Source organism: Neodiprion virginianus, chromosome 1 (genome assembly GCF_021901495.1).
Source record: "Neodiprion virginianus isolate iyNeoVirg1 chromosome 1, iyNeoVirg1.1, whole genome shotgun sequence".
Lineage (NCBI taxonomy): Eukaryota > Metazoa > Arthropoda > Insecta > Hymenoptera > Diprionidae > Neodiprion > Neodiprion virginianus.
In genome coordinates, this window is record NC_060877.1 from 38,771,996 (window position 1) to 38,795,930 (window position 23,935).

Here is a 23,935-nt window from a genome sequence, read left to right on the forward strand (position 1 = left end):
GATGTATATTATATATTATTCAGAAGTTTAAGGGATATTCCGTATAATATCGATACCACACCATGAGAACCTTTTAAAATTAATATCACTTTTTCATGCATCATTTGATATTTTCATATTTTTGAGGGGTAGGTAATTATCGTATAGACGACTGTACCGTGGATCTCTCCGAATATTGAATCCATGTAGCGAACTAAGAAGCTTATTTTAGATTATGTTGCGGTTTTATAGGAATCCTCTTGCTCAAATGGAAGAGGAAAAGCGAGAACATGACAACAAGATGAAAAAAATGGAAACTGAAATGGAACAGGTATTCGAGATGAAGGTCCGTGAAAAGAAACAAAAGCTCAAGGATTCTGAGACTGATGTGAGTTATATTTTGACATTCTATTACTTTCTCTTTAATTCCAATTTATTCAAAACTTTCTTTTAATTGGTCAGAGACAATTTGATCAAGACAGAAATTTAACTGCCTTGTTTTATTCAATTGTTGAAATAACTGAAGAAAATGAATTCATAGATGAATAACATTCTTTGAAAAAACTTTGTTTTTCCTCTGACAAATTTAGCTACAGCGGCGGCACGAGCAAATGCGGCGTTCATTAGAGCAGCAAGTGCGCGAACTTGAAGAAAAAAGACGAGCATTTGAGTCCGAAAAATTAGGCTGGGAGCAACAGACTGGACATAGCATCGAAGAGCTTCGCAGACGCAGTTTAGAGGCTAACTCCAAAGAGTAAGTACCTTTTCTATAATATGTAATTGTTTATAACCTATGTACATTTTGAATTTTCATATCGGATAAGAAAATGTGTATATTCATGTAAAGATGTAACGCTTGACGTAGAAATGAAGTGAGAACGTCGAATTGCTGCCTAGCGCTTTGGCTAAAACAATAGAATGTTGACTTGAAAATTATTGCGGATGTAGCGAAAATTCAAAAAATAGCATACCCCGAAAAGGTTTGACTGAAAACTGTATGATGATATTTTCACGTTGGATCGGACAATATTCGATGTGACTTTGTGCTTTAGTTGTAATTCGATTTTTGATTTTTCAATCACATCTGTTACGGAAAGTATCGTTATTAAATGTAACTTTTGAACTATATTCTTTTCACCTCTGTGTTTCTTTCGTTATATGTAATTGCTTGAACCTGTATTTATGAAAAATGTTACAAGCTTTCATTAAAACATATCATTTTAGTTGAAGCTAGATAGAGTTATGCGCAAAGTCGATATATAGTAGTTATTTGCAGGAAATTGCTAATGAGTGATAATTAACGTGTTTTCTCATACTGCTCTACATCACTTATTCATATTTATGTTCTAACAACGTTCGTTATTGTCCAACAAAGCCCCAATGTAACGAACAATTCTTATAATGAATTTAGTTCGTGATGATTACTTAAAGGGTTAATACATGGAATTAGTATTAGCACCAGTAACCGGCAAGCTGATGTGTCTTCATTAATTTTGCGTATTCGTATCGAGTTTTTTTTATCCACTCATTGAAGTCCCGCAGTAAATGAAACTCTATCAAATATCTTCTGCAGAATTTCGTTAGAAAGAGAAAAACAATACAAGAAAACATCCCAGAGTAGAATATATTATTCAGGCCATGTAGTACTCCTACCTTTACCGACCGCGTAAACTTGCCTTTTTTCTTCCTGTATTAAATAAACAAAGTATCTCAGCTATGCACTTTTTAGCCCCTGAAATGCGGGAAATGTGGGAATAATGACACGTATCAAAAAACCACACATTTTTTTGACAATTCTCGGGATATGAGTAACTTTTCTGAATTCCTGTACGAAACAGCGATGCATCGTCAAAATTCGTACTCCTTTCGTTCCTTTGTGTATTTAATGCAGGCAGAAAAAGGGTGAGTATGCGTAGTCAGTAAAGGTAAGAGTACTACATGACCTTAATTAGCAATACACTTTGATCGTTGAATTTGAAAAAAACTTAACAAAGATCCTAACAAACTGAAACTTGAGTAAATATTTAGTAACACTCTATTTGCCTTCAGCGATCTAAACCAATCCTAATCTCAATCGGCAGTTTTTCTGAGAATTTCCCAAGGATTAATGTTAGAGAACCTTGTAAAGTTCGTAAGAAATGCCGTTCAGCGCTTGGTAACTCTACTAAATTTCACACATTTCAATTCTTACTATTGTACGTATTGCTTAGATGTGTATGCACCTTCGCTTAATCCCGCGATTATTACAAATATAAAAACTCATATTTCACTAATCGTACTGCATAAGAATCGACGGCATTTGTAAAGGTACGCCATAGAGTATCAAGAACTGAGATCGCTAACTTTTACTAGAATTATATCATGCAAATATGTACCACTGTTTGCAAAATTATAAAAATGAGCTAGTCTTTAATTTTTTTAAGTAATGCTTCATAATGTTTTTTATACAATTGTTTATATTTTCACGTGGGCTACTTCATAGGCGAATAAAACTTTCAGTGTATTACGTAGAGAATATTACTGATTAGTATCTGTAGATTTTCAGTTTTTGAGATTGCAAAAAATCGAATATCAAATAAATATCTTTCTTTTCATTTAACACTATTCACTACTTGAAATATTTTTCTAAATGCATGCTGCAGTTATTTTTGGTTCCTCAAAAGGCAAGTTATATACAAATGTTGGTTAAGTTGTTGTAGAGTATGAATGAAATTGAATATCTGAAACTGGGGAAGTACGATATTGAATTTTTGAAAAATATAACCTGCTAATACCGGCAAATATTCAATGGCGATGTAAGAGTAAGCGATAGTAATAAGCGTTGTTAAGCATCGATATAATTCGCTATCGGACGCATTACCCAGAATAGATTTAGGGTCGAATGATTATTCATATAAATCAGTTTTTCTACAACATAAGCATCGGTATTTTCGCATCACCTCGCAAATAGGAGAGCCTGAAATTGTGAAGAAAATATTGTCCAGTATTTGGGTGAAAATCATTATTTTTTTAAGTAACCGGGACTATTAATGCCAGAGTAGTTGTTTAAACGAATTGATACTGGCATGACAATCTGATACGACTTTATTTGATGAACTTCAAGTGTTTGTAACAATACGTATGGGCTATAATTTCATTAGTGGTGTCTCTTATCTTTTGCTATCCGCTTTATTCCCAGAGGATGTGGGACTAGCGGGTGTTAAATACGACGGTACAATTAGCTAGAATGGTGATACGAGATGATTACTCTGGTATTAACGGTAAAGTTGAATCTAGAAACGCGCGTGCCTTGCTTGTGCTTGTGTGTATACGATGTCGGGGTGTCCCTGATTTAGGACGGGATCTGTATCTTCGGAAGGGTCTGGAGGCGGAGGGGGTACATTGCGAGGCTCCCGAGGAATAGGAAGTCTTCTACGCCGTCACACCAGTTTCAAATCACCTCAAGAGAGCCCTACACAGAATCACCTTGTCATACAGCATCCCGAACATCCCTGATCAGCCAAGTCATTTTCTAAGCTCCAGGGTTCTTTATACTATTCTGTAGATGGGAGACAGTGACAGTTTATCAGCTCTGATAATTTCGTTATTGCTTTAATGTCAGGTCCAGACACAAATTGCCTTACATAATAGAATATAATGAAAAATTAACGCCGAGCAGATCGAAAATTAGCTCTGATGTTGCTAAATTAAATATTTGAAATTATAATCCGGGTGTTGACTTGAAGCGGAACAACCAAAAGTATAATGGGCCCGTCAAAATCGGTGTTGGCAAATATTTAAGTCAATAGACTCCCACATACAGAGATGTTATTAAATGTTAGAAATATTTTCTTCCTTCTTTATGAAAACAATTCTCTGTAGCAATACATATGTGTTGATATATCCGGAAAGTAATAGATTTGTCGAAGAGAAATTTAGAAAAAAGTTGACTGACAAAAAAGTGGAGTTAGAATTATGAGAATCTCGATAAATATCTTACGATTAAATAAAAAACAATTTACATGATATTGAATTCAGAATCGAAATCAGCTAATGTCAACAGTCCTTTATATGTTGATATTTTGAACCAAACCAATGATATATAATTGTGATAAAATAATTAACCAGACAAAGCCTATTGCAGCGGCATTACTCTGGAATTTTCATTATTATTTTTATTTTTTTGTTCCATTTAATATACCGATATTGTTATACCATAAATAGTTTAAACAAAGATTATTCATCTAATGGCAATGACTTGTAACGCTACATATTTTTATTGTGAACTGCACAAGCTGTCTACTGCATAATGTTTTCATAAATTTGCCAACCCGTCGAAAATAGAAGTACCTTGTTCAATTATTGTGGAGATATTATAACACCCGTGCTGATTTCCTTTAAAATCTAAAGTAGTTGAGACAGCTTGACAGGGGCTTATTTCTTAACATTTACTAATGACTTACTCCTAATAATTAAATATATATTGTTAATTTTATCATTAAAGCCTTGTTCACCAGCAAACATAATGCTTCGTTACATCATTTTACTAACCAATCATTTTTCCTATTGCTTACGGCAATTGATTACTGTATGAATCGAAATAGACTGTTACTTTTTTGTATACGCTATACGTAATTATTAAAACTTGTTTTTTACTTTTGCCACATTAGATCTGTTCCTTTTTTATTCAGCTTATCGGGCAAATCGCTACCGCATACTGCCATGACGATTACATTTTCAATCACTGACATTTTTCAAATACGATTCGCCAACAAATGCAATTCATTGAAAATAAGTTTTTCTATGGAATACAAAATCGGTGGGATAAATTTTATCATTCTGTATTCGTGCTCATTTGTTTTTCAGGCAGCATGCGCAATGTGGCTTAGTGGTCGTTCAGTGTGCAAAATGCAAAAGTGCCTTTCGCGGCATGCGAGAGTGTCTGGCACCAGTTTGCATGGTTGGATATTATTATGTATTGTATATCGACGTTGTCGCTACTGTTGAAAAAATATTTCTTTGAAAAGCTTACATTTTCAAGTTCAAGCAAATACACCGTCAAGACTCAATATTGAGAAGAGGCAGAGAGCTTATTCGGGTACACGGGAATTTAATTTCGGTTGCAGTTTCCTGGAACAATATTAACAAATCGCTGGTGAAATCAGTTTCTGGTAACATAATCAGGGATACTAACCACTGCAGACTCGAATTCAAACTGCAAACGTAACTTGATATTTATTAATGGGGTGCGTTTTACATGTTCTTTCCTTTCAGGGCCGTCGACGGCAAGGACAAAAAGAATAAGAAGAAAGGCCTCTTCTAATCGTACCATCTCAGACATAGAACTGTATGCTTAAAAGAATAGTGAATGTACCAGTACCTTTTAGATACAATCTCCCGAGTTTGTGAACTTTGGACATTTCCTGATCCCTTTATACTCGAAGAAAAAAAAACAGAATTCTATGTCGCTTATGATTTTTTAGTTTGAAAAATTTTGACAAAACTCAACTTTTATAATTCACAACTGTTCCAGTTATTACATATTCGAAACACTATTGTGCTGAAAAGATCCTCCCTCTTTTCTATAAATGGAATCACGAATGTGGAGTTTGGAATTTTGTAACTTTGAGGTACAGGAATGTAACAGTATAATGAGTCATCACTTCTTAAGTACGTCCAACATTTAACACAAGTTATACAAAACTTATCGGCGAACCAGAAATGTCTCGTCAACTTCTGATAGCAGAAGACGAATGAATGTTCATTGTCAGTATTGCTGCACGCTAACTATTTTACTATAAAATACATGAGATATGGTTTTCATTATTGCAAGGTGGGTTTATTGAGTGATACGAAGATGCATAAATAACTTGAAAATTGATTATTCTACCTAGAAGCGAACGTTGTTTCGTCATAACCTTGACTTCAGTATCTAAATGTTGTAATCATCTAATCATTGTCCAACAAACAAAATTTGTAACTTTGAATTGGTTATCAAGATTCAATTTTTTGTTACATAAAATCAATCTTGTCTGTAGCTGCTGAGCTGATGATTGCCAATAATTCAGTATTTGTAAAAACTACAATTCTACATATAAATTGAATAAATTTATGTATCATGTTTACTGGCGCAAAGATTAACCATTTGACTCGATTGGAAATACGTATTTTCGCGAGTTGACTATATTGTTCAAATGAAAACTGAAGTAAAATAGAAATTGTATAATTTGATTTATATCTTTGTAGCCAAAATAGTGGCCATATATATTTATGTATAAATGATGAATTTTAATCGTGTAAGCGTAAAATATATCAAAGAGAGTCAGACAAGTTGGAAATACCTATGTAGTAAAATTAGTGTAATAGATTTCACGTTTTCAGACAGTGTGTTCATTCCATATATTATAATAATTTACTGTCCCGTTATCGAAATGTAATTCACGCATAAGTCAATCTTTGTTGATAATTTTTTTTTTCCATATTACATTTCCCAGTAATTGTATCAAAATATGATTTTCAATCCCTTTTTTTTTTTATTAAATTTGCTTCGTAACAGGGCAGTAAATTTTTATGTATGTATAACGAATTATAAATAATTCATTCAAGCCTTACACACTGTTTGAAACGTCAAGTGTACCTAGTTAAAAATAATTAAGCTACTTTTGTGCCAAGATGAAATTGAAAAATTTTGTAACGCAAGCGAGCGGTTTTTCGCGTTTGTTAAGCAAGTCATGAAATTCCTCAGTGAAATTCATAATTTATTTGATAAAAAAAGCCCCACGCTACATTCCTATTTTGTACGCATTTTCTAGCAATTGCTATTTCCATCGACTCGATGCCATGTTTTAAGTAGAGAGTGAAAACAAAATATTCTAACTCCATGATAATAAAGTATTTGAAAAGAATTCACTGCAAGTCGCAACTTCAAGAACCATATAACAATTTCGTACAATTTGTTAAGTGATTCATTTGTTTCAATCCATCACATTGTCACCGGAAATTTTTAAGGAGATTAAGGGGATTGGGAAGAAAAACATCTCGCGGCGAGATGTTGACGTACAAACTAAAAATTTGTTTAATTTAATTAAATCATTGTGACCGATGGTCAAAGATTTTGTACAAAACTGGATAAGCTGTTTTCGACGAATTTTACTCTCTGATTAATCATACGTTAATAAAAATATTTTTTGTATGAAAACGGATTTATCCAAGTTTCAGAATTGAATATTGTAACTCTGATGAAGTTTTTGCTCTGCTATTGCGAGTAATGTATGTACTGGACCGCAATCTTAATATTCGAGCAGAAATCCGTTTAAAATTGAATTCAAACGTGTATCTTTTATGAATTTTTTCGCTTACAGAGGAAAGTATGATTAGCATTTGTATTTATTTTTACAATTCATCAGAGTATTTACAAACGATTTATATATATATTTGCATACGTACCGAAGATTATTGCGAGAGAAAAATGAAAACTTCATAAAGTTCATGAAACTTGCATAATGCAATTTATTTTTAATATTTAAGAAATTATCAGTTATTCGTACATATTCAAACACGACCACAATCGCAGAATTTTTAATTTACAGTCGTAGTCGTAAAGAATTGACATTACTTAGTATTTAGCTGTGGAATAATTTACAGAGAAAAAAAAGGACTAGCTGCCGATGCGTATGTCTATTTTATCAGCCAGGCTTATGCTCGATAGAATACGGCGTTAAATGAAAAATATTGTTACGAATTGTGTAACTATATTGATTACAAATCGAGAATGGTAATTATATTTTGCCGTGCCATAGATGAAAGGAACAACGCTGCCGACGCTACTTTTAGACAAATTGAATAATGATTGAATCCGTAATTATACTATAGTAATTATAATTATGTATCAAGTAAATTATGTATAAAAAAGACAATCAAATGATTTTTTTATTATATTTTATTTTCAATTATGTAAAAAAAAAAAAAAAAGAAAAAACCCTCCGTTTACCAATCACACACTCATGAGTTCTAATTTTTAGATTCGGAACCTGATACATAACTTGCGAATTATTATGCATTACAGACATTACGTAAGTGAATAAAAGTGAATAACTTTACGTCAATTTTATTTTCTCTTTATGTCATTATTCATTTTACAGAGCTACCGAGCGTTTAAACATATCCATATGTATCATGTATACATATGTATGCACGCGCAGTAGCAGCCAATTCAAAGGCCTACCTATTATACGGAAAAGGTTGTACGAAAGGTCGTGAAGTTTGTCATATGAACGACTCGCGACGGACGATTACCTAGGAAAGATTCCATCAGCAAACGCTTAGAACGGCGAAATTTATACTGCCGCATTGCACGTTAAATATTATTTTCATATTATTGAAAAATATCCTGCACAGAAAGCGTCATATTTCCAGAATAACGATTCGATTTCACCATATGTGTCACTACATACGTACTCGTATACTTACAATGATATCACTAACTAATACCACTTAACACTTGGAACAAGGAATTCGGCAATTTAAATAACGGCGACGGAGCGTCGTCAATGAGATTATAATCCACGCCCATTTGCGGGAGGGGTGGACGACGATGTGCAAAGGGATCTGTCATTTAAATGTTAGAATGAAAATAGCATTTAATGTCAAAGATCCGCAAAAAACGCTATTCTAATTTGTAAGGTAAAAGGCTCGAAGCGTTTTCGGGGCGAAAATTGTGATGATATTTCAGTCGTGGATAAAATAATTTATGTTCCACTGTATGTCCGAAATCAAGTTGTAACAACGTATGTACGTGTAATACATATGTATGTACATTCGATTACTATACAGGGTGTCCAATTATGATCGAACTTGTTAAGAATCTTGGAAAGTAAGCGTTTTACAATTTTAAATGTTTCTGACGAAGGTTTTATGATTTCCAACGAGACAAAATTCGCATTGTCGAATTTATCGTAGATAGCGTCAATTCCGGAAACTCGAAGCAGCTGTCCGTTCTTAAAATAGAAACTGATATATTTTTTTTTTGATAGAGAGAAAAGTTGTGGTGGATATAAGGATGATTCCAAACACGTCTTTTTTCATGTCTCATATTTAATTGGAAACTGGAAAAATTGCTTTTCGTTCGATTCATTATCGGATATATTTCGAAACGGACTGGGGAGATTGCATTTATCAAAAGTGTTGTGCTTCCAGCAAAGTACGTGACGACAATGAGACCTTACAAAGTGAAACTTTTATCATTTGTTAAAAACATTTCCGTGTTCGAAAATATTGACTATGTCACGGAGCGTACACGCGGAAAGACGTGTATAACACGTTATTCTAACGACAGTAAATGATTGTCGTATTACTCGAAGTTGCATCATCGCAATTATTCGTTTGAAGCACTAGATTTTTCACTTCACTTATCACTCGGTTTCGGAACCTATCGGATTATGAAATGAAATTACGTACGCCAGACACGAAAAAAAAACGTATTAAGAATGGTCTTTACATCGGCCACACTTTCGTCTCACCGTCAGAAAAACACAGTCGGTGTCTATTTGAAAGCAGGTTTCTTCAAATTTTCGAAAATGTCGCCAAATACGATGAATTTTACAGTGCCAACTTTCGAACTCGTCAAAATGATTAAACTTTTCTCTCAAACTTTTGTTAGCAAAACGTATATTATTTCAGATATTTGACTGATTCGATTAAAATGGAACAGCCTGTAATAACTATTCTTCGTCCAACTAATCGTAAGTGAAGAAATCGATAGTAGACAAGTTACAAATATTATGACGTATGAGGAATCATTGTGCCCGGTATTTAACTAAGGCCTGAAATCTTTTAGAGATTTTCTAAATTCACAGGCCGTGTTCGAATAGCTTTAAGAGAAATTGAGTTCATGCTCAAATTCTTTTGAACTTGACAAGCAGTGGTTTACAAAAGGTGAGGGTCGAATACATTGACGGTTGAACTATTGATCTGAAAAAGGTATGTTAAAAACAACTCACACAAAATGTTCAACAGTTTGTGTGTATCGTTTCTGGGCGGTAATCTAAAACGTAAGCAGATAGGCGTAATCCAGTTACGAGGAAGGCGTAAATGGTGCCCGTGAATATTTTGACGGCCAATATTCTCGAGTGAAATTTATAGGAATTATAGATATGGGAAATTGACCGTTCTTCATTCAACAAGTGGTAATTTATTTTTTAACGTTGCTCGGCAGTACTATCGATAGCTTTACCCCCATGTATCGGGGCATGGGCCCAAAACGTAAACCGGTCCAGTAAGCGACCGACGTGTATACGATATTCATAAGTTTGACCTAAATCGTTGGCCTTAAAATGGGTTGAAAACGGAACGGTGAGGACTAAAGCCGCGCTACAAATATACCGTATGTACATTAACGTTATGTAGGAGTTTTTTAAATTTCGTAAGCATCAGAACTCTGAAAAACAAGTATTGTTTCAGTATTAGAGCTTTAAAGCTGAGAATTTTCCCTGTCTCTCGACATCGTAACTAGTGTTACACAGTACTAAACATGATTATAGGTATGTAAAAACTTATGATAAAATATGCAAGTCCATTAACTTGAACATAACTTGACCTTCCGGAAACTAAGATGGTAAGTAATTTATAAAATACAAGAGAATTGACCGGTCGGACGATTATCGACAATTATACGATAATTAGGTAATGTGTATAATGTATATAATTCAATGAGTGTTGAAAGTGGTACGTGATGCATTCAAAAGTAATCGAAGTTAAAAAAATAAAAATAAAGGTACTTGCTGAATGTACTCTCTAAAATAGGTCGAGATATATTCTTTTCAAAAACATTGAAAGTTCGAGAAGTGAATCTGTCTGACAATGGGTATTTTCCGATACTCGTAAAAGAAATTCGTCTTTTTTTTGCGATTTGCTGTTGGGTACAAAGTACAACGGTTGAGTATAACACGCATTGCGTGTTTGTAGGTACAATGTACACATATATAATATATATTTAAATCGATGGTTTCTCTTCAGCGAAAATGGGTGGAATTATTCCTACGGGTAAAAGCACATTCCTCTACCACTGCAACACACTCGTACTACTGCGCAACATTTTGTACCGCGTGAACCGTCCTTGGGTTCGCCTGTAATAATACATATGTACAAACGGCGAGCGACGCATCGACGAGGGTTTCGTGATGCCACGCGGAGATTGATCATGCTGAAGTTAGTAACGTTTAGCGTAACGATTCGTTCCGGGATAAAACCGTTATTTCGTAATTTTGGAACTGTTTGAAATCCGGTAAACCGTTACAAAACAAAACATACTCATGTTTTGAAATCTTCGTTCCTTCAAAGTTATTGTAAAATGAAGAAAATTTTGATATTTTTCCCAGTGTTTCGTTACGATAATGTTACGTTACTAACTTCAATCCCGTGGAAATTGAAGGATCGGCTTGCGGTTCGACTCCGCGTGGGCGGTAAAATCCCGGGATGGGTCCTAATTGTTGTGACAAGTGCGTGCCAAGTGCCAAGTGGCTCGATCGCAGGCCGTGGTCACAAACTTACAATATGCCTTTAGGTAACGTTATTACGAGCCGAACTGTGCCGAACATCGCGGGACTCGGTGGCGCGGCGTTCCGCCGAGACGGCGAGGGTATTAGAACGAGCTGTTCAACTTTCGTTGGACTTAGTTGAGAAGGAATAGCGTCGACGGACGGAGGCCGAGATTGTCGTGGGGCCGATACACCTGACCGTCGTTCTCCCCATTACCCGCTATTCGCTAAGCGTCAATCGACTAACGTAAATTTCTTGGTGCCTGACCGTAATTTTCACTCTCGAATTTCACTTCTAACCTAAATCTACCTCCTCGATTACCGCTAAACGTTCTCGATAAATTATAAGTGTACATACCTACGCCGGTCGAGTTCGTCGCACTTTTCCTCTATGCATAGTTCAACGGAGGTTCGCGCGATTCGCACATCCTAAACTGAACACAGATTTATTGTAATTCATTATCCGCATTCCGAACGAATATCAATCAACTACGCTAACCTATTTTCACCGAGTTACATAAAAGTATTCCACGATAATACACTTACGATTAGTACATTATAAAATACCCGAAGTATTAATTCAATCAATCATATTTTTTTTTATTGTTTCTAAATACCTGGTGCACACAAGCTGGGTACTGAAGTGAGTGATCGCATTACTCGGCACATAAGTTATCTACATCCCGGACCAAGGAAGAGAATCTTCTGATTCAATAGATAAACTAGAAATTATTTTTAACAGACGTGTAAGAAAGTAACGAAACAATGTGGCCAAACAACGTGGGTATCAAGGCGATCGAAGTCTATTTTCCGGCACAGTATGTGGATCAAACTGATTTGGAGGAATTCGACAAAGTTTCGGCTGGAAAATACACTGTAGGCTTGGGTCAATCGAAGATGGGATTCTGCAACGACAGGGAAGACATTAATTCCCTGTGTCTGACGGTGGTTCAACGACTAATGGAACGGCACGGTGTAAAACCGCAAGACATCGGAAGGCTGGAAGTGGGAACAGAGACGATTATTGACAAGAGCAAATCTGTCAAGTCTGTACTCATGCAATTGTTTGAACCATTTGGCTGCACGGACATCGAGGGTGTAGATTCGACGAATGCCTGCTACGGAGGGACAGCCGCCTTGTTCAACGCAGTCGCCTGGGTAGAAAGCAGCTCCTATGACGGCAGAATGGCTCTTGTTGTTGCCGGTGATAACGCAGTCTATGCAAGCGGTAGTGCCAGGCCAACCGGAGGTGCTGGCGCGGTGGCTATGCTGATTGGACCGAACGCACCAATAGTTTTTGACCGTGGGATCAGAGCGTCTTACATGAGACATGCCTATGATTTTTATAAGCCAGACCTAAACTCTGAGTATCCCGTGGTTGATGGAAAGCTTTCCATTCAATGCTACTTAGGTGCACTTGATAATTGCTACCAAAAATATTGTCAGAAAGCCAATGAGAAGAATATTAACGAGTCTATATCTTTGGCCAGTTTTGGAGCTGTGCTCTTTCATTCCCCGTACTGTAAACTTGTTCAAAAATCATTCGCTCGGTTGGCGTTCAATGATTTTTTGAACGCTTCGAAAAGCGCTATCGCCAACGACAAGTATCAGGGCCTGGAGAAGTTTTCAGCATTAAAATTGGAAGATACTTACTTTGATAGGGATGTAGAGAAAGCTTTTATGACTTTGAGCAACAAAGATTTTGCTGAAAAAACTAAGCCAAGTTTATTGATTGCTAGTCTCGTTGGAAACATGTACACCCCATCCGTCTATTCGGGTCTAGTTTCTTTCCTCATTAGTAAGCCGATAGACCAGCTGGCTGGTACTAAAGTTGCGGTTTTCTCTTATGGATCAGGCTTAGCTTCGAGTATGTACTCGTTAACTATTGCCGAAGACTCGTCGTCTAAGTCTGATTTAGAAAAGTTGGTGTCGCATTTGTCATACGTAAAGCCTCAGCTTGAGTCAAGGCGGCGCGCATCGCCGGAAGAATTTACTGGAGTCTTGGAACTCAGGGAAAAAAATTGCCACAAAGCACCATATCAGCCTCAGAGCAGCATTGAAAATATGTTTGATGGCACGTATTATCTAGAAAGTATCGATGAGAAATATCGACGAACTTATGGAAAAGTCACTAAGAGCAAATAGTATTATATTTACACCTCCAACGAGAAATTTTTGTTTAAACAGATTTATTTATCAATTATCATTGTTGATTAGCTGATCGCTTTGTGCTTGTTGAGATATAGTAGATACATTTAAATGCCAATATTTTTAATCATGGTCCTATGATTTTAAACCGAATACATAATCTTTTGTTCCTGACAATTGATTATTAATAGTAAATAATTGTTAGCCAAGTGAGAATGAAGCTCTGAGTGTCGTATTTGTTTAATTAGCGGCATTTCGGCTTTTCTACTTGTAGATAAATATTTTTTACCTTTACTCTGACCAAAACGTACAAATGTTGTTTCATCAGCGCAGCTATCCGTGTTACATACGCGAATTGCTATATTCTTATTGAATTTCCATTGATTGTGGAAAAATTAATATTATACCGAACGAATTAGGGTATCAAGAATTGTGAATAGCAAGAAAAATTTGAATAAAATTTTATACGCTTGTACAGTAATATTAACATGTTTTTTCTTTATCGCTGTTTGTGAATGTCTCATCGACACCGAGGGGGCCAGTATATTTAACAAAAAGTTTAGTCAGTGGTATTCACAGACGACCTAAAGAATATTTTGTACCAACAATATTGATGTAAAATGTCAGATTATAGATAAAACTTGTTATAAGAAACTTCAAGTTTCTTTTTACTATCACGGCGGAGATTTTGTAGTATTTTGCAAGGTAACAATGATGCTTGCTAATTTTCGGTTACAGGTCAATCTTTTGTTGGATAATAATACAAGAATTTATACAAACTGTTTAGTAACTTGTATGAACTGACTTGTATAACCCGTGGCTTGTCGGGAAACCTGGTAAATTGACCTTTGACGATTGTATAAGATTATACATTCAATAACACGATCAAGGCAAAAAATAAAAGTGTCGGCAAAGTCCCAATTGTCTGCAAGCCGCCGTAAAAATGACTGCATAATTCGATAAAGATTTACTTTATCGTTATGTAAATGATTAGACATTCGTTTACCTTGATCCTTGCAAAACACGGGGTTCAAGTTATTAACGTTATCGTAACGAAACATTGCGAAAAAAATCACTATTTTCTTAATTATACAATGATTTTGAACTAACTAAGATTTCGAACTATCAGTGTTTCGTTTTATTACGGTTTACTGAATTTCAAACAATTCCAAAATCGCGAAATAATGGTTTTTCCTTGGCATGAATCGTTAAATTAATGTTACTAACTTCAATATGATTGCAAAACGCGATAACGCGATTTGTTCCTCATACGTGTTACATGGTACACATTTTTCTTTTCTTTATATAGTCTTCGAATGATTTGTAGTACATGATATACGATAATTGTTTATTAAAAAGAATTTGAATTTTATTTATTTGTCTTTGTTATTTTTTTTTATCATACGTACGCCCTGTTTTTATGACCGTTAATGATTTTTCCATCCCCTAGCAAGATTACATTATCACGTGCACGTGTAGTGCTCAAAAGTTTTATCTTTGGCAGTGCTCTGTTCAATTTATAGGTAATTATACGTATATTATACCTGCCTATATAGGTTTTGTGATATATAGCGATTACGGCCGTATACTGTATCCATCGACAAATAATTAAGTCTATCATAACAGTTTGCACAACGCTGAATGAAAATATGGATTATCTCACATATTCTGACAAGAACGTTGTTGAAAATGCATTTCCATTGTATATACAATGAAAGTGTAAACTGAACTTATAAAGCTCTATTCTAACTACCGGATTTGTATCCAGATACATAAATTCAAAACAACGTATTATTCAAATATACGTTTTTGAGTTATTTTACTAATACGCACGACATTGAGCGGCAAATTTGATTGTGTCACGGATTTAAATTGTTGAGAAGGCCGACCTGCAGCACATTCGGGCATGGCAGAAAGTACGTACATGATCAGTCAACGACTCCGAAGTGCGTGTCTCTTTCTAGTAGCAAAGTAGCGTCAGTCCTACAAGTTGTCTTGCTGTGACTAGCGTGTTCGGTGTCCTAAAGCAGTGCCGTTGTACTATTTTATAACGTTCTGAGTTTGCGAATTAGAAACCGTTAAATATTTTTCGGTAAAACGTGATTCTGACCTACTGCGAAGATGTCGGGTCCCATGGTCTTGTGCCAACTATGGATGGGAGGCGTAAGTAAAATTTTCAAACAAAAGTTTACTATTAAAACAAGTTCCTAACCTCCCAACTTGACGTATCACATTGATTAAGCATTATAATTTAATATTATATAAATAAGATGACCTAAATATCTTTATTACATTTTGTAATCTCAGAGATCTAAAATTTAAATCTGTACAGCAGATATCATAAAAAATCAAAAGTTGCGTACGCTTTCAACAGTTTCTAGGTTGCAATTGATAAAGAAGTTAGATGTCAAGGATTTTGAAGCATAAACTTGAATAGTTTAGGTTATTAAATGATAAATCTGCTACGACTATTTATAGCTGGAACCTTACATGACCGAGAGTTTCATTATGAACGCGTTTCACAAAATGAACGAGCAACCGCAAACTGTGAAAGTGATGAGAAATCGCTATACCGGAGAGCCGGCTGGCTACTGCTTTGTTCACTTTCCAACCGATGAAATGGCACTTGATGCTATGCACAAACTGAACGGCAAAGCTATTCCAGGCTCCAACCCTGTATGCCATTCACTTCTTTCTTTTGTTCCTGTACCTTCACTTTTAAGATAATTTTCCAATGTAAAAATACCTACTCATTTTTCAGACTGTCAGATTTCGTTTAAATCATGCCAGCACTACAGGCAAACCAGCAACAGACAGAGAATTCAGTATATGGGTCGGTGATTTATCAACAGATGTGGACGATTATTCATTGTACAGAGCATTTGCTGCGAAATACAATTCCATCAGAACAGCCAAAGTAATACTGGACAGCTCAGGTTTCAGTAAAGGCTATGGATTTGTCAGATTTGCCAATGAGGAAGAACAAAAAAATAGTTTAGTTACAATGAATGGATATAGAGGTCTTGGCACTAAATCACTGAAAATTTGCAACGCAGTTCCTCGGCCGTGGAACAAAATTACAGGGTAAATATACATTTACTGAATAATCAATCGTTCTAATATCTTGCGTTTTATTAAAAATCAGTTTCATTTTTTGTACCCTACTTTTTTATTCATTCTTTATAGCTCGGTACCTCCACAGTCATCCTCTGATTACTCTATGTCAAACATGAATTCGGAACCATACAACTATTATGACACTTCTTCGTACTGGAATAGTTACAGTGCTTGGCAACAGGGATATTATGAAAGTGAACCAACGTCAGACAACTACAACAATTATGTATCAGACCAAAAACCAGAGGAAGATGAATTGGAATTGATTGGTAATTGTCTAAATTTGATGGTTTTAGTTAAGTTTAAGCTTGTGTGATTTACGAACTGTGCATTGAAAACTCACGATCCTAGCTTTTAGGATGATTTTGATGGTGAAAAAGAAGATTATAATTATTTCATCTGCACATCAAGAGTATAGAATTATACCGAATTGATCACTCTAATATTGTTTACCATCACATTGTCATATCCTAAGGTTGTTTTATATTGAATATCCATTTTTTAAATGTTTTCCAGAGCATTCCATTCCGGTGGATGTGGACAAATATAACAGAGATGCAATCGAGCAGGATTACAATATGTGGGACGCTTTAGAGAGTTCTAAATGGATACCCTGCGATACGTTGGAATTGTGCTATTGAGATCCGAATATAGTTTTGGTTGTCGACCAAGAATTGAATGATTCTCAGCAATGTTTGCTAAAAATCTTTTACCAAACACGCAGAGCATGGGATCAGCATTGCAGAGAACCTGAATGGCATGGTTTGGAAAACTGAAGTATTTGATGTCAGAGTTTCATTTAAAGATTGAATTTTTTATTCAAAACTTTTATCAGGTCAGAATAACACTTGATTAGTTGTATTTTTACATGCCAGGTTAAATGCATTCTACTATAAAAGCTGCACTTATTGAAGTTCGATTTAAGAAATAAATAAATACTTTCAAAAACAAATCTAACATTTGATTTAAGATTAACTTATCTGTGTACAGTAATTACAAATGTATAAATCTTAAATAAACCTTTATAACATCATGAATAAGTATAACGTATGATGATTCATGGCCACAGATCAGAGCTCTGAGGCACAAATGATGCTGCAACTACCACAGCAGTTGACTCAAGGTATGAGGTCACATCAGGTACCTTGATTGAATTTGTTTCGTGAGATCTTCTTAGTATGTTTTTCAGTTTTGCCACTGTGATTTTTGTGAAGGAATAGACATTAAGTTATATTCTCCTGGTTTGTATCTGTGGTTATAAATAGAACTCTAACTGTTCAAAGCTTTGTAATAAATATATCACCAAGCATCAATTGGTACAATATTCTACGAGAGTATATTTTGTACAAAAAGATGCAATTATTTCGGATCACATGTAATATGTAAAGTTAATCCAAGCGCCGTTAAAGTGAACAGTTTTCCATTATCTCTGGATATTAATCTTCTTCGCAAGGAAAAAAATGTTTACATTTCAAGCAAGTGAGACCACTGAAATATACACTAACTACAACGTGCACTACCCACATGGTTACTGTAGTAGCAAAGCATATCGTGTTAAATATCATCATATAGGCATATCCCAAGTGGTAAGAAAAGAGATAGATCACCGGTTTCAGATATACGTACAACTTTACCACGGGTCGTAAGGAGAGATAGATCATCCGTTTGCTAGCACTCTCTCTTGGCACGCTTGTATGCGTTCAGTATTACATATTTCAGTAAGGTAAAGACGCTCTTGACATTAAATAAGTAAATACAGGGAAAAAATGTTTATATTTTCTCACGCTGATCTAACGTATACGAACTTACAGATTATTAACAGGTGATATGTATGATGTACATAATGAAAAAACGATGCTAGTGGGCTCAGAGTATCAGAAAAATCGCATGTGAGGTAAGAAAGAAACCGTATTTACAAGTAATATTAAAATAAAAATTATCACAATCTAATTGTACTTAGATCTATGTACACTTATGAATATCAATGAATACCGTGACACGAAGACAAAGAAATGTCAGTATACTAATTAATCGAATCGAAGTACACAAAGTGTTGATTAAAGCTATCTAAAGACTATTAAACCTGTGGGAATCTGTGTGACGACAAGGTCAGTGTTAATTTCGGTTTTCTGCACTCATCAATTCGTTTAACCTTAGAACTCATGATTAGGGTCTGAACGCACCCCATGCGAACTCTGAACTATGCTCAGCACCGCTATCGCAATGCACATTTCGGTCTTCGAATGGGTTTTCAATAACTAAATGTAAATAATATCAGATTTCTCGTACACCATTCTCTTCCTTATGAAAAAAGAAGAAAACCATGTATGAGAAAGTCTGTTTATCAGCATAGGACCGGTTTTATGATCAAGAAAAGGGCGAGGTACGTTTCGACCCCAGTCATGTGTTTGAAGGTAAAAAAAATAAAGTCATGAGTTGTAGGATTAATGAGCAGGTAATGTGGATCAAGCCGATAACTACAGATTACAGTAATTTCTCCTAGTCCCTCCTCTCACCTTCTGTCGCCTATCCAGCATTCCGCACATTGATCTCATAGGATCTAGCGATCTTTAGGTATCCTCAATTAACACATGGAGTAATACATGGCAAAATACTGAGAAAATATGACAGACAATTTACTCAATTTTTATCAACCAGTCAATACATGCTTGCAGGCATTATTGTGAATTTTGAATAACTAAACGTGGCATCCAAATTCCAAGTCCTCTAATATTGAAATTTGTAAAGATTGTAATATTGAAATTTGAAACGATCGTTTCCATTCGCGAAAATATTTGTCTGCATTTATAGATCATTTGAAGTTGTCACTCATCTATTATAAGATAATTTTATTCTAGAAGTGAATGAATAATGGAAGTCGCGTTAAAACTGCAGCTGCGTCGAAATTGATACAAGTAAGTCGTAAGAGTAAATAAATATGCTATGTCGTATTTACGGACTGTTGTGCATCGACGTTCGGTGGATCATTTTTCGATATTTTAGTTGTGACCGTAGCTAGAAGTTCTGGTGATAATTCAATCGGTGGGATATTTTGTTTACTGCTCACCATCGTTGGATCTGGATTCGGACTTACCATATAAACTTGTAACATGGTTTTCCCTGGTTCATCTGGCGACTCACTGGACAAAATTACTAAGGAACCAGGTTCTGCCTTACTTATATCAGGAATCTTATGTTCTACATGTTCCGAGGGATCTTCCATAGTTTCACCCTCTTTGACAGAGGCATCTGAAATCAATTCAGATTTTTCTATTTCCGGTGTAACACATTCTTCCGTGATATTTTCATCTTCATTCAAAATATCGTCTGAATGATGATCATCCATTTTGTTTATATCAGGAGCCTGTAATCTTCTAATCTTTGGGCATCTACCGGAACGTGTCGGTTTCACTTCATAAATTTCAGTTTCACTTTCAGAATCACTGAAGATACCTGCACCTTGCATTAAATCATCCAAAGCTTCCTCTATCGATACGTTTTTTTTATGTTTCTTACGGGTTTTCGATTTTTCAATACTCAAATTGTTGTTTGTTTCCGATTTTACCAGTTCTCCCGCAACTGAATTTTGATCTTCGACTTCGTCTACTTCTTCTTCTTCAGTTTCTTCATCTTGCCCAATGCTTGAAGTAACAAATGCTGGGACAAAAATTCAAATTAACTTCAAATCTATCTACATCATCGTGAGCACAAATTCAGTTGCGTCAAAATGAAAATATGATTTTCGATTGCTATTGTTTTGTAGATGAACAATTTTTTTTTTAAATCCAGGCACACTAAATACGTACCACATTTCTTCCTCTTTTTAGTCTTCGATCTCTCTTTATCCTTAGTCTTGTTTTCTTTTGCTTTGTTCTTTTCCTCCAATTCAAGTTTTTCTTTTTCCGCGAAAATTGCTGTAACCCAACAAACACACCCTGTATTTCCCATTTCATAGAAAGCTATTCTAAGCAGCATACATGTAGATGTGTAATAACAAAGTATCATGCGCATCTCACTCTCCTGAACATAATAGAAATTGGGAATATAATAACTAATCGGCTTTGAACTTACCAAGTTCTTCCTGCAATGCATCTGTATCGAATTCTTGATGATATTTCAATGCCTTTTCAACTAATGGTCTGTTTGTTTTTTCCTCCTTTTTAAATTTTAACTTTATTTCTTGTCTAGATCGATTGGGGAACAAGCTTTGCATAAGAAGAAAATCTGTACCAATTGTATTCAAAGCTTTATAAAATCTTAAGGTTTCCCATTTTGGCCATTCTTTGCTTTTCTTAGGTCGCTTGTAAAATCCATTACCAGTACGCCCTTCGTCTACTACTACCTCTGAGTTAGCCAATGCTTCGCGTCCCTTCTTTGTTCCAGTTTGTTCTATGACCAGACTTTGCTCGTCAATAATTAATTGACCATCCGGTCCAACTTTCACTTGTGGTACTGGCATTGCAGCTGGTTCATCCACATTTTCCTCTTCAGTATGCTCGATGTCATCATTTGACCTGAAATCATTATCAATTGTACAACAGTTGTACAACGAATATATTAATTTTTCGAAGTATATTGTTCAGCAGAAATTCTATTGACGAAGAAAATACACGTGTTAGATTTCGTTGGGCAGACTGTGCATAGAAAAAGATAATGTAAATTTCATTCGATCTACACATTTCATACTGACATAGAAACAGGTTCCATTCTCATCGCCGGGGTTGACGTGTCTGGATTTTTCATCGGGTTTGTCACAGGATTGTAGTATATCAGATCATACATCGTCAGTTTATTTCGATCTGGTGTTTTCTTTCCATGTTTATGTAAAAACTCTCGTCTAGCCTCTGCTAACTTTCTAGCAGATTCTGAAATGACCATTCTTCTTTTTGGTAACGGCCTGAATTCTGGTACATTATTGACATTGGAATTAACTATGGGGTCCCTGTTACTCTGCACCGAGCAACACGAGTCGTTCCTGATACGATTAGGTACTGCAGAAATAGGTCTCCGGCCATCGTCTTCCGATTCGCTTGCACTGGCGCCACTTCCTTGTATACTATTCCTACGTATTCTACCGCTACCATCCAGTCTTGGAACAGGTCTGACAAATCTTGATCTGTTTTGTAATAATTTTGAAGGTGACGCAGGTGACTTTATTGAGGCGGAATCTGATTTAATGGACTCTGATCGGTAAGGAGGAGATGCGAGGGCCGCAAAAGTAGACTCAGGAGATAGAATAGTTGATTCTTCTGACAATTTATTAATATCATTGTTTTCGTTCTGTTCGTTCACAGGAGCGAATGTTGTTTCCTGATCTACTTTTACTGATAATGGTGTTTGTGACTCTACGTTCGCAGAGTCTGATTCCTCAGCGATAATAGGAATGATTGGCTTTTCGATGTCAGCTGCAGCTGCAACTTTATCAGTACCTTCCACCTTAGGGCTGGAAGGTTGAGATGGTTCTGGTTGTGACGGTTCTGGTTGAGAAGCATCTTGAGTAGCTTTCCGTCGCAGTGGAACATTAGCTACAGCTTTTATTCGAGCACGCCGCATGTTGAGTTGAAATTTCTTAGTAGATGAGACGGTAAGCTACAAGGAATAATAAAGTTTATGTTATATTGAAAATGAAGACCACTAGAGTATATATAGTACAGATGATTAAAAGCAAGCACTGGAATTAGTGTGAAAAATTTTTGTTTCTAAAACCGACAAGAAAAGGAAAGGATATCATTTTATTTACGGTACGTTATAATAATATCAAAGCATCGGATGACGACACACGGATAACCGGTGATTAGTTTTTTCCCTCGACCATATGGGATCTAGATCGTAATTTATACTCAAATCTTTCATATGAAACTACTCTGTCGTGGAAGTTGCGGAGTTGTTTCAACCGTGATTTATTAACTTATTTCACAAAAATTACATTGGCATTATTTCATCTCCTACGAAATTCGGCTAACCATTTTTCGTACCCAGAACGTGCACGTACATTGCGAATGGGAATCGGTTGGGGTTATGTTTTTATCCACTGGGTTAGGTTAGGGTAAGATTCTATTCAACGCTCCATACCTACATACACTTCGCACAACGTTTATTTTGCAGGCAGCATCCGCCGTAATGATTTTAATATTGCATGTTCCGAGTGTTCCAAATGTTCTATTATCACTTGCGACACTGTAATGTATCCGCTCATTTCATACGCATGCCTCTTCATGACACTCGTAAACCCTATTTACACTCGAGTCAAAATTCTGATGCACTCCAAATCGGCAATATTTAAACAGTTTTCACTTTGTTGATTCTCTTGTGTGTTGACTGCCTGCTTGCTACCTCCACCCGATCTCTACCGCTATGCTACCGCTATTGTCCCTCTACCTCTACCCTTTTCTCAACTATAGAGTTTCGACTGCACCTCTCTGTCTTTGCCCTTCCTTATCTCCGAAAGCGGACGATATACATACGCACACTCACGTACGCGTAAATACACGCTCACGGAATGAGGTATGTAATCAAATGGGATTTGATACATTGCATTCCACGCATGCAGTAAGCCTACTTACAACCCCTGTAAGTATTCCAATACTTGACATTAATTTTTTAAATATTATAGACTGCAGAAAAGTGGAAAACAGTAGAGTTTGGCAAAATGAACAACTGTATTTTAAACACACGATAATAACTCAGAAAACAACAAAAATGTTATGTTGTTTTCATCGAGACGTAAATGAATTCATTGATGTCTTTTGCATATAGGTATGTATATATATAAGTATAGTATGTTACAAAAGTTATTTTCTTCACAATCTTGCATTGGCAAAAGTATTACCTTAATTGTTAAAGCACATTCCCATACCCATTTCTCTCTTTCGCCTCTTTTTTATACCTTACCAGACGATTATCGACTTTTATAACAGCAAATGTTGAATTTTTCACTTTAATTTTCTATTCAATATGTATTTGATTAAATTTGATAAAATTACACGCAGCTGCCAGTTGCTTAAATAATAACAAGCATACGTCATATGTCTGGTTAAGTTTTGTTCCTACGATCGATATTCCACTTGTTGGTAATTTACTACTAACTTTATATAAATATTTATCACTTGGTCGTAATTAATCCCTAATATGTTAGAAACTTATACACGTAAGCTATTAGACATTTATTGTAAAGCTGT

General features: G+C 35.6%; 4 protein-coding genes across 19 annotated transcripts in view; 3 read left to right on the plus strand and 1 right to left on the minus strand.

The window, feature by feature from the left end:
• The window catches only part of LOC124304397 (septin-7-like), a 44,833-nt gene extending 32,648 nt beyond the window's left edge, over positions 1-12,185 (plus strand). For 7 of the 10 annotated variants that reach the window (XM_046762647.1, XM_046762617.1, XM_046762591.1 and 4 more), the window contains 4 exons: positions 232-367; positions 570-733; positions 2,622-2,642; positions 3,315-5,256. In XM_046762647.1, coding sequence (XP_046618603.1) covers positions 232-367; positions 570-733; positions 2,622-2,642; positions 3,315-3,474 — 481 coding nt within the window. In that variant the 3' untranslated portion in view covers positions 3,475-5,256. Of the gene's footprint in view, positions 1-231; positions 368-569; positions 734-2,621; positions 2,643-3,314; positions 7,884-11,638 lie in introns of those variants that run through there. The other 3 variants (XM_046762569.1, XM_046762580.1, XM_046762608.1) reach the window with 3 other exon arrangements.
• A 72-nt stretch (positions 12,186-12,257) lies between these two features.
• LOC124304417 (hydroxymethylglutaryl-CoA synthase 1) lies at positions 12,258-15,012 on the plus strand. Its single transcript, XM_046762658.1, has one exon. It carries the CDS (start codon positions 12,258-12,260, stop codon positions 13,635-13,637), a length of 1,380 nt encoding a protein of 459 aa, XP_046618614.1. The 3' UTR covers positions 13,638-15,012.
• A 567-nt stretch (positions 15,013-15,579) lies between these two features.
• Positions 15,580-17,794, plus strand: LOC124304469 (tRNA selenocysteine 1-associated protein 1). Its single transcript, XM_046762748.1, has 5 exons — positions 15,580-15,803; positions 16,119-16,316; positions 16,402-16,724; positions 16,827-17,026; positions 17,274-17,794. Exons 1-5 carry the CDS (start codon positions 15,762-15,764, stop codon positions 17,396-17,398), a joined length of 888 nt encoding a protein of 295 aa, XP_046618704.1. The 5' UTR covers positions 15,580-15,761; the 3' UTR covers positions 17,399-17,794.
• LOC124304375 (transcription factor TFIIIB component B'' homolog) lies at positions 17,426-23,314 on the minus strand. Of its 7 annotated transcripts, none has more exons than XM_046762533.1 (5): positions 22,838-23,314; positions 21,448-22,346; positions 20,829-21,271; positions 20,564-20,671; positions 17,426-20,414 (listed from the first exon to the last, which is right to left on the minus strand). In XM_046762533.1, exons 2-5 carry the CDS (start codon positions 22,308-22,310, stop codon positions 19,699-19,701), a joined length of 2,130 nt encoding a protein of 709 aa, XP_046618489.1. In that variant the 5' UTR covers positions 22,311-22,346; positions 22,838-23,314; the 3' UTR covers positions 17,426-19,698. The 7 variants fall into 7 exon arrangements, with proteins under 7 accessions (XP_046618489.1, XP_046618480.1, XP_046618451.1 ...); XM_046762524.1 differs by having other exon boundaries at positions 22,834-23,314; XM_046762495.1 differs by having other exon boundaries at positions 22,830-23,314.
• Between the last annotated feature and the right edge of the window lie 621 nt (positions 23,315-23,935).

Excerpts from the sequence above, each read along its gene's own strand:
- LOC124304417 (XM_046762658.1), top strand. The coding sequence starts at position 12,258 with ATGTGGCCAAACAACGTGGGTATCAAGGCGATCGAAGTCTATTTTCCG.
- LOC124304469 (XM_046762748.1), top strand. The coding sequence starts at position 15,762 with ATGTCGGGTCCCATGGTCTTGTGCCAACTATGGATGGGAGGC. Across the intron at positions 15,804-16,118 it reads GCCAACTATGGATGGGAGGC|CTGGAACCTTACATGACCGA; the intron begins GTAAGTAAAATT and ends GACTATTTATAG. Across the intron at positions 17,027-17,273 it reads AGATGAATTGGAATTGATTG|AGCATTCCATTCCGGTGGAT; the intron begins GTAATTGTCTAA and ends AATGTTTTCCAG.
- LOC124304375 (XM_046762486.1), bottom strand. Across the intron at positions 21,272-21,447 it reads AGAATGGAACCTGTTTCTAT|GTCAAATGATGACATCGAGC; the intron begins GTCAGTATGAAA and ends TAATGATTTCAG. Across the intron at positions 20,415-20,563 it reads TAAAAAGAGGAAGAAATGTG|CATTTGTTACTTCAAGCATT; the intron begins GTACGTATTTAG and ends TTTTTGTCCCAG.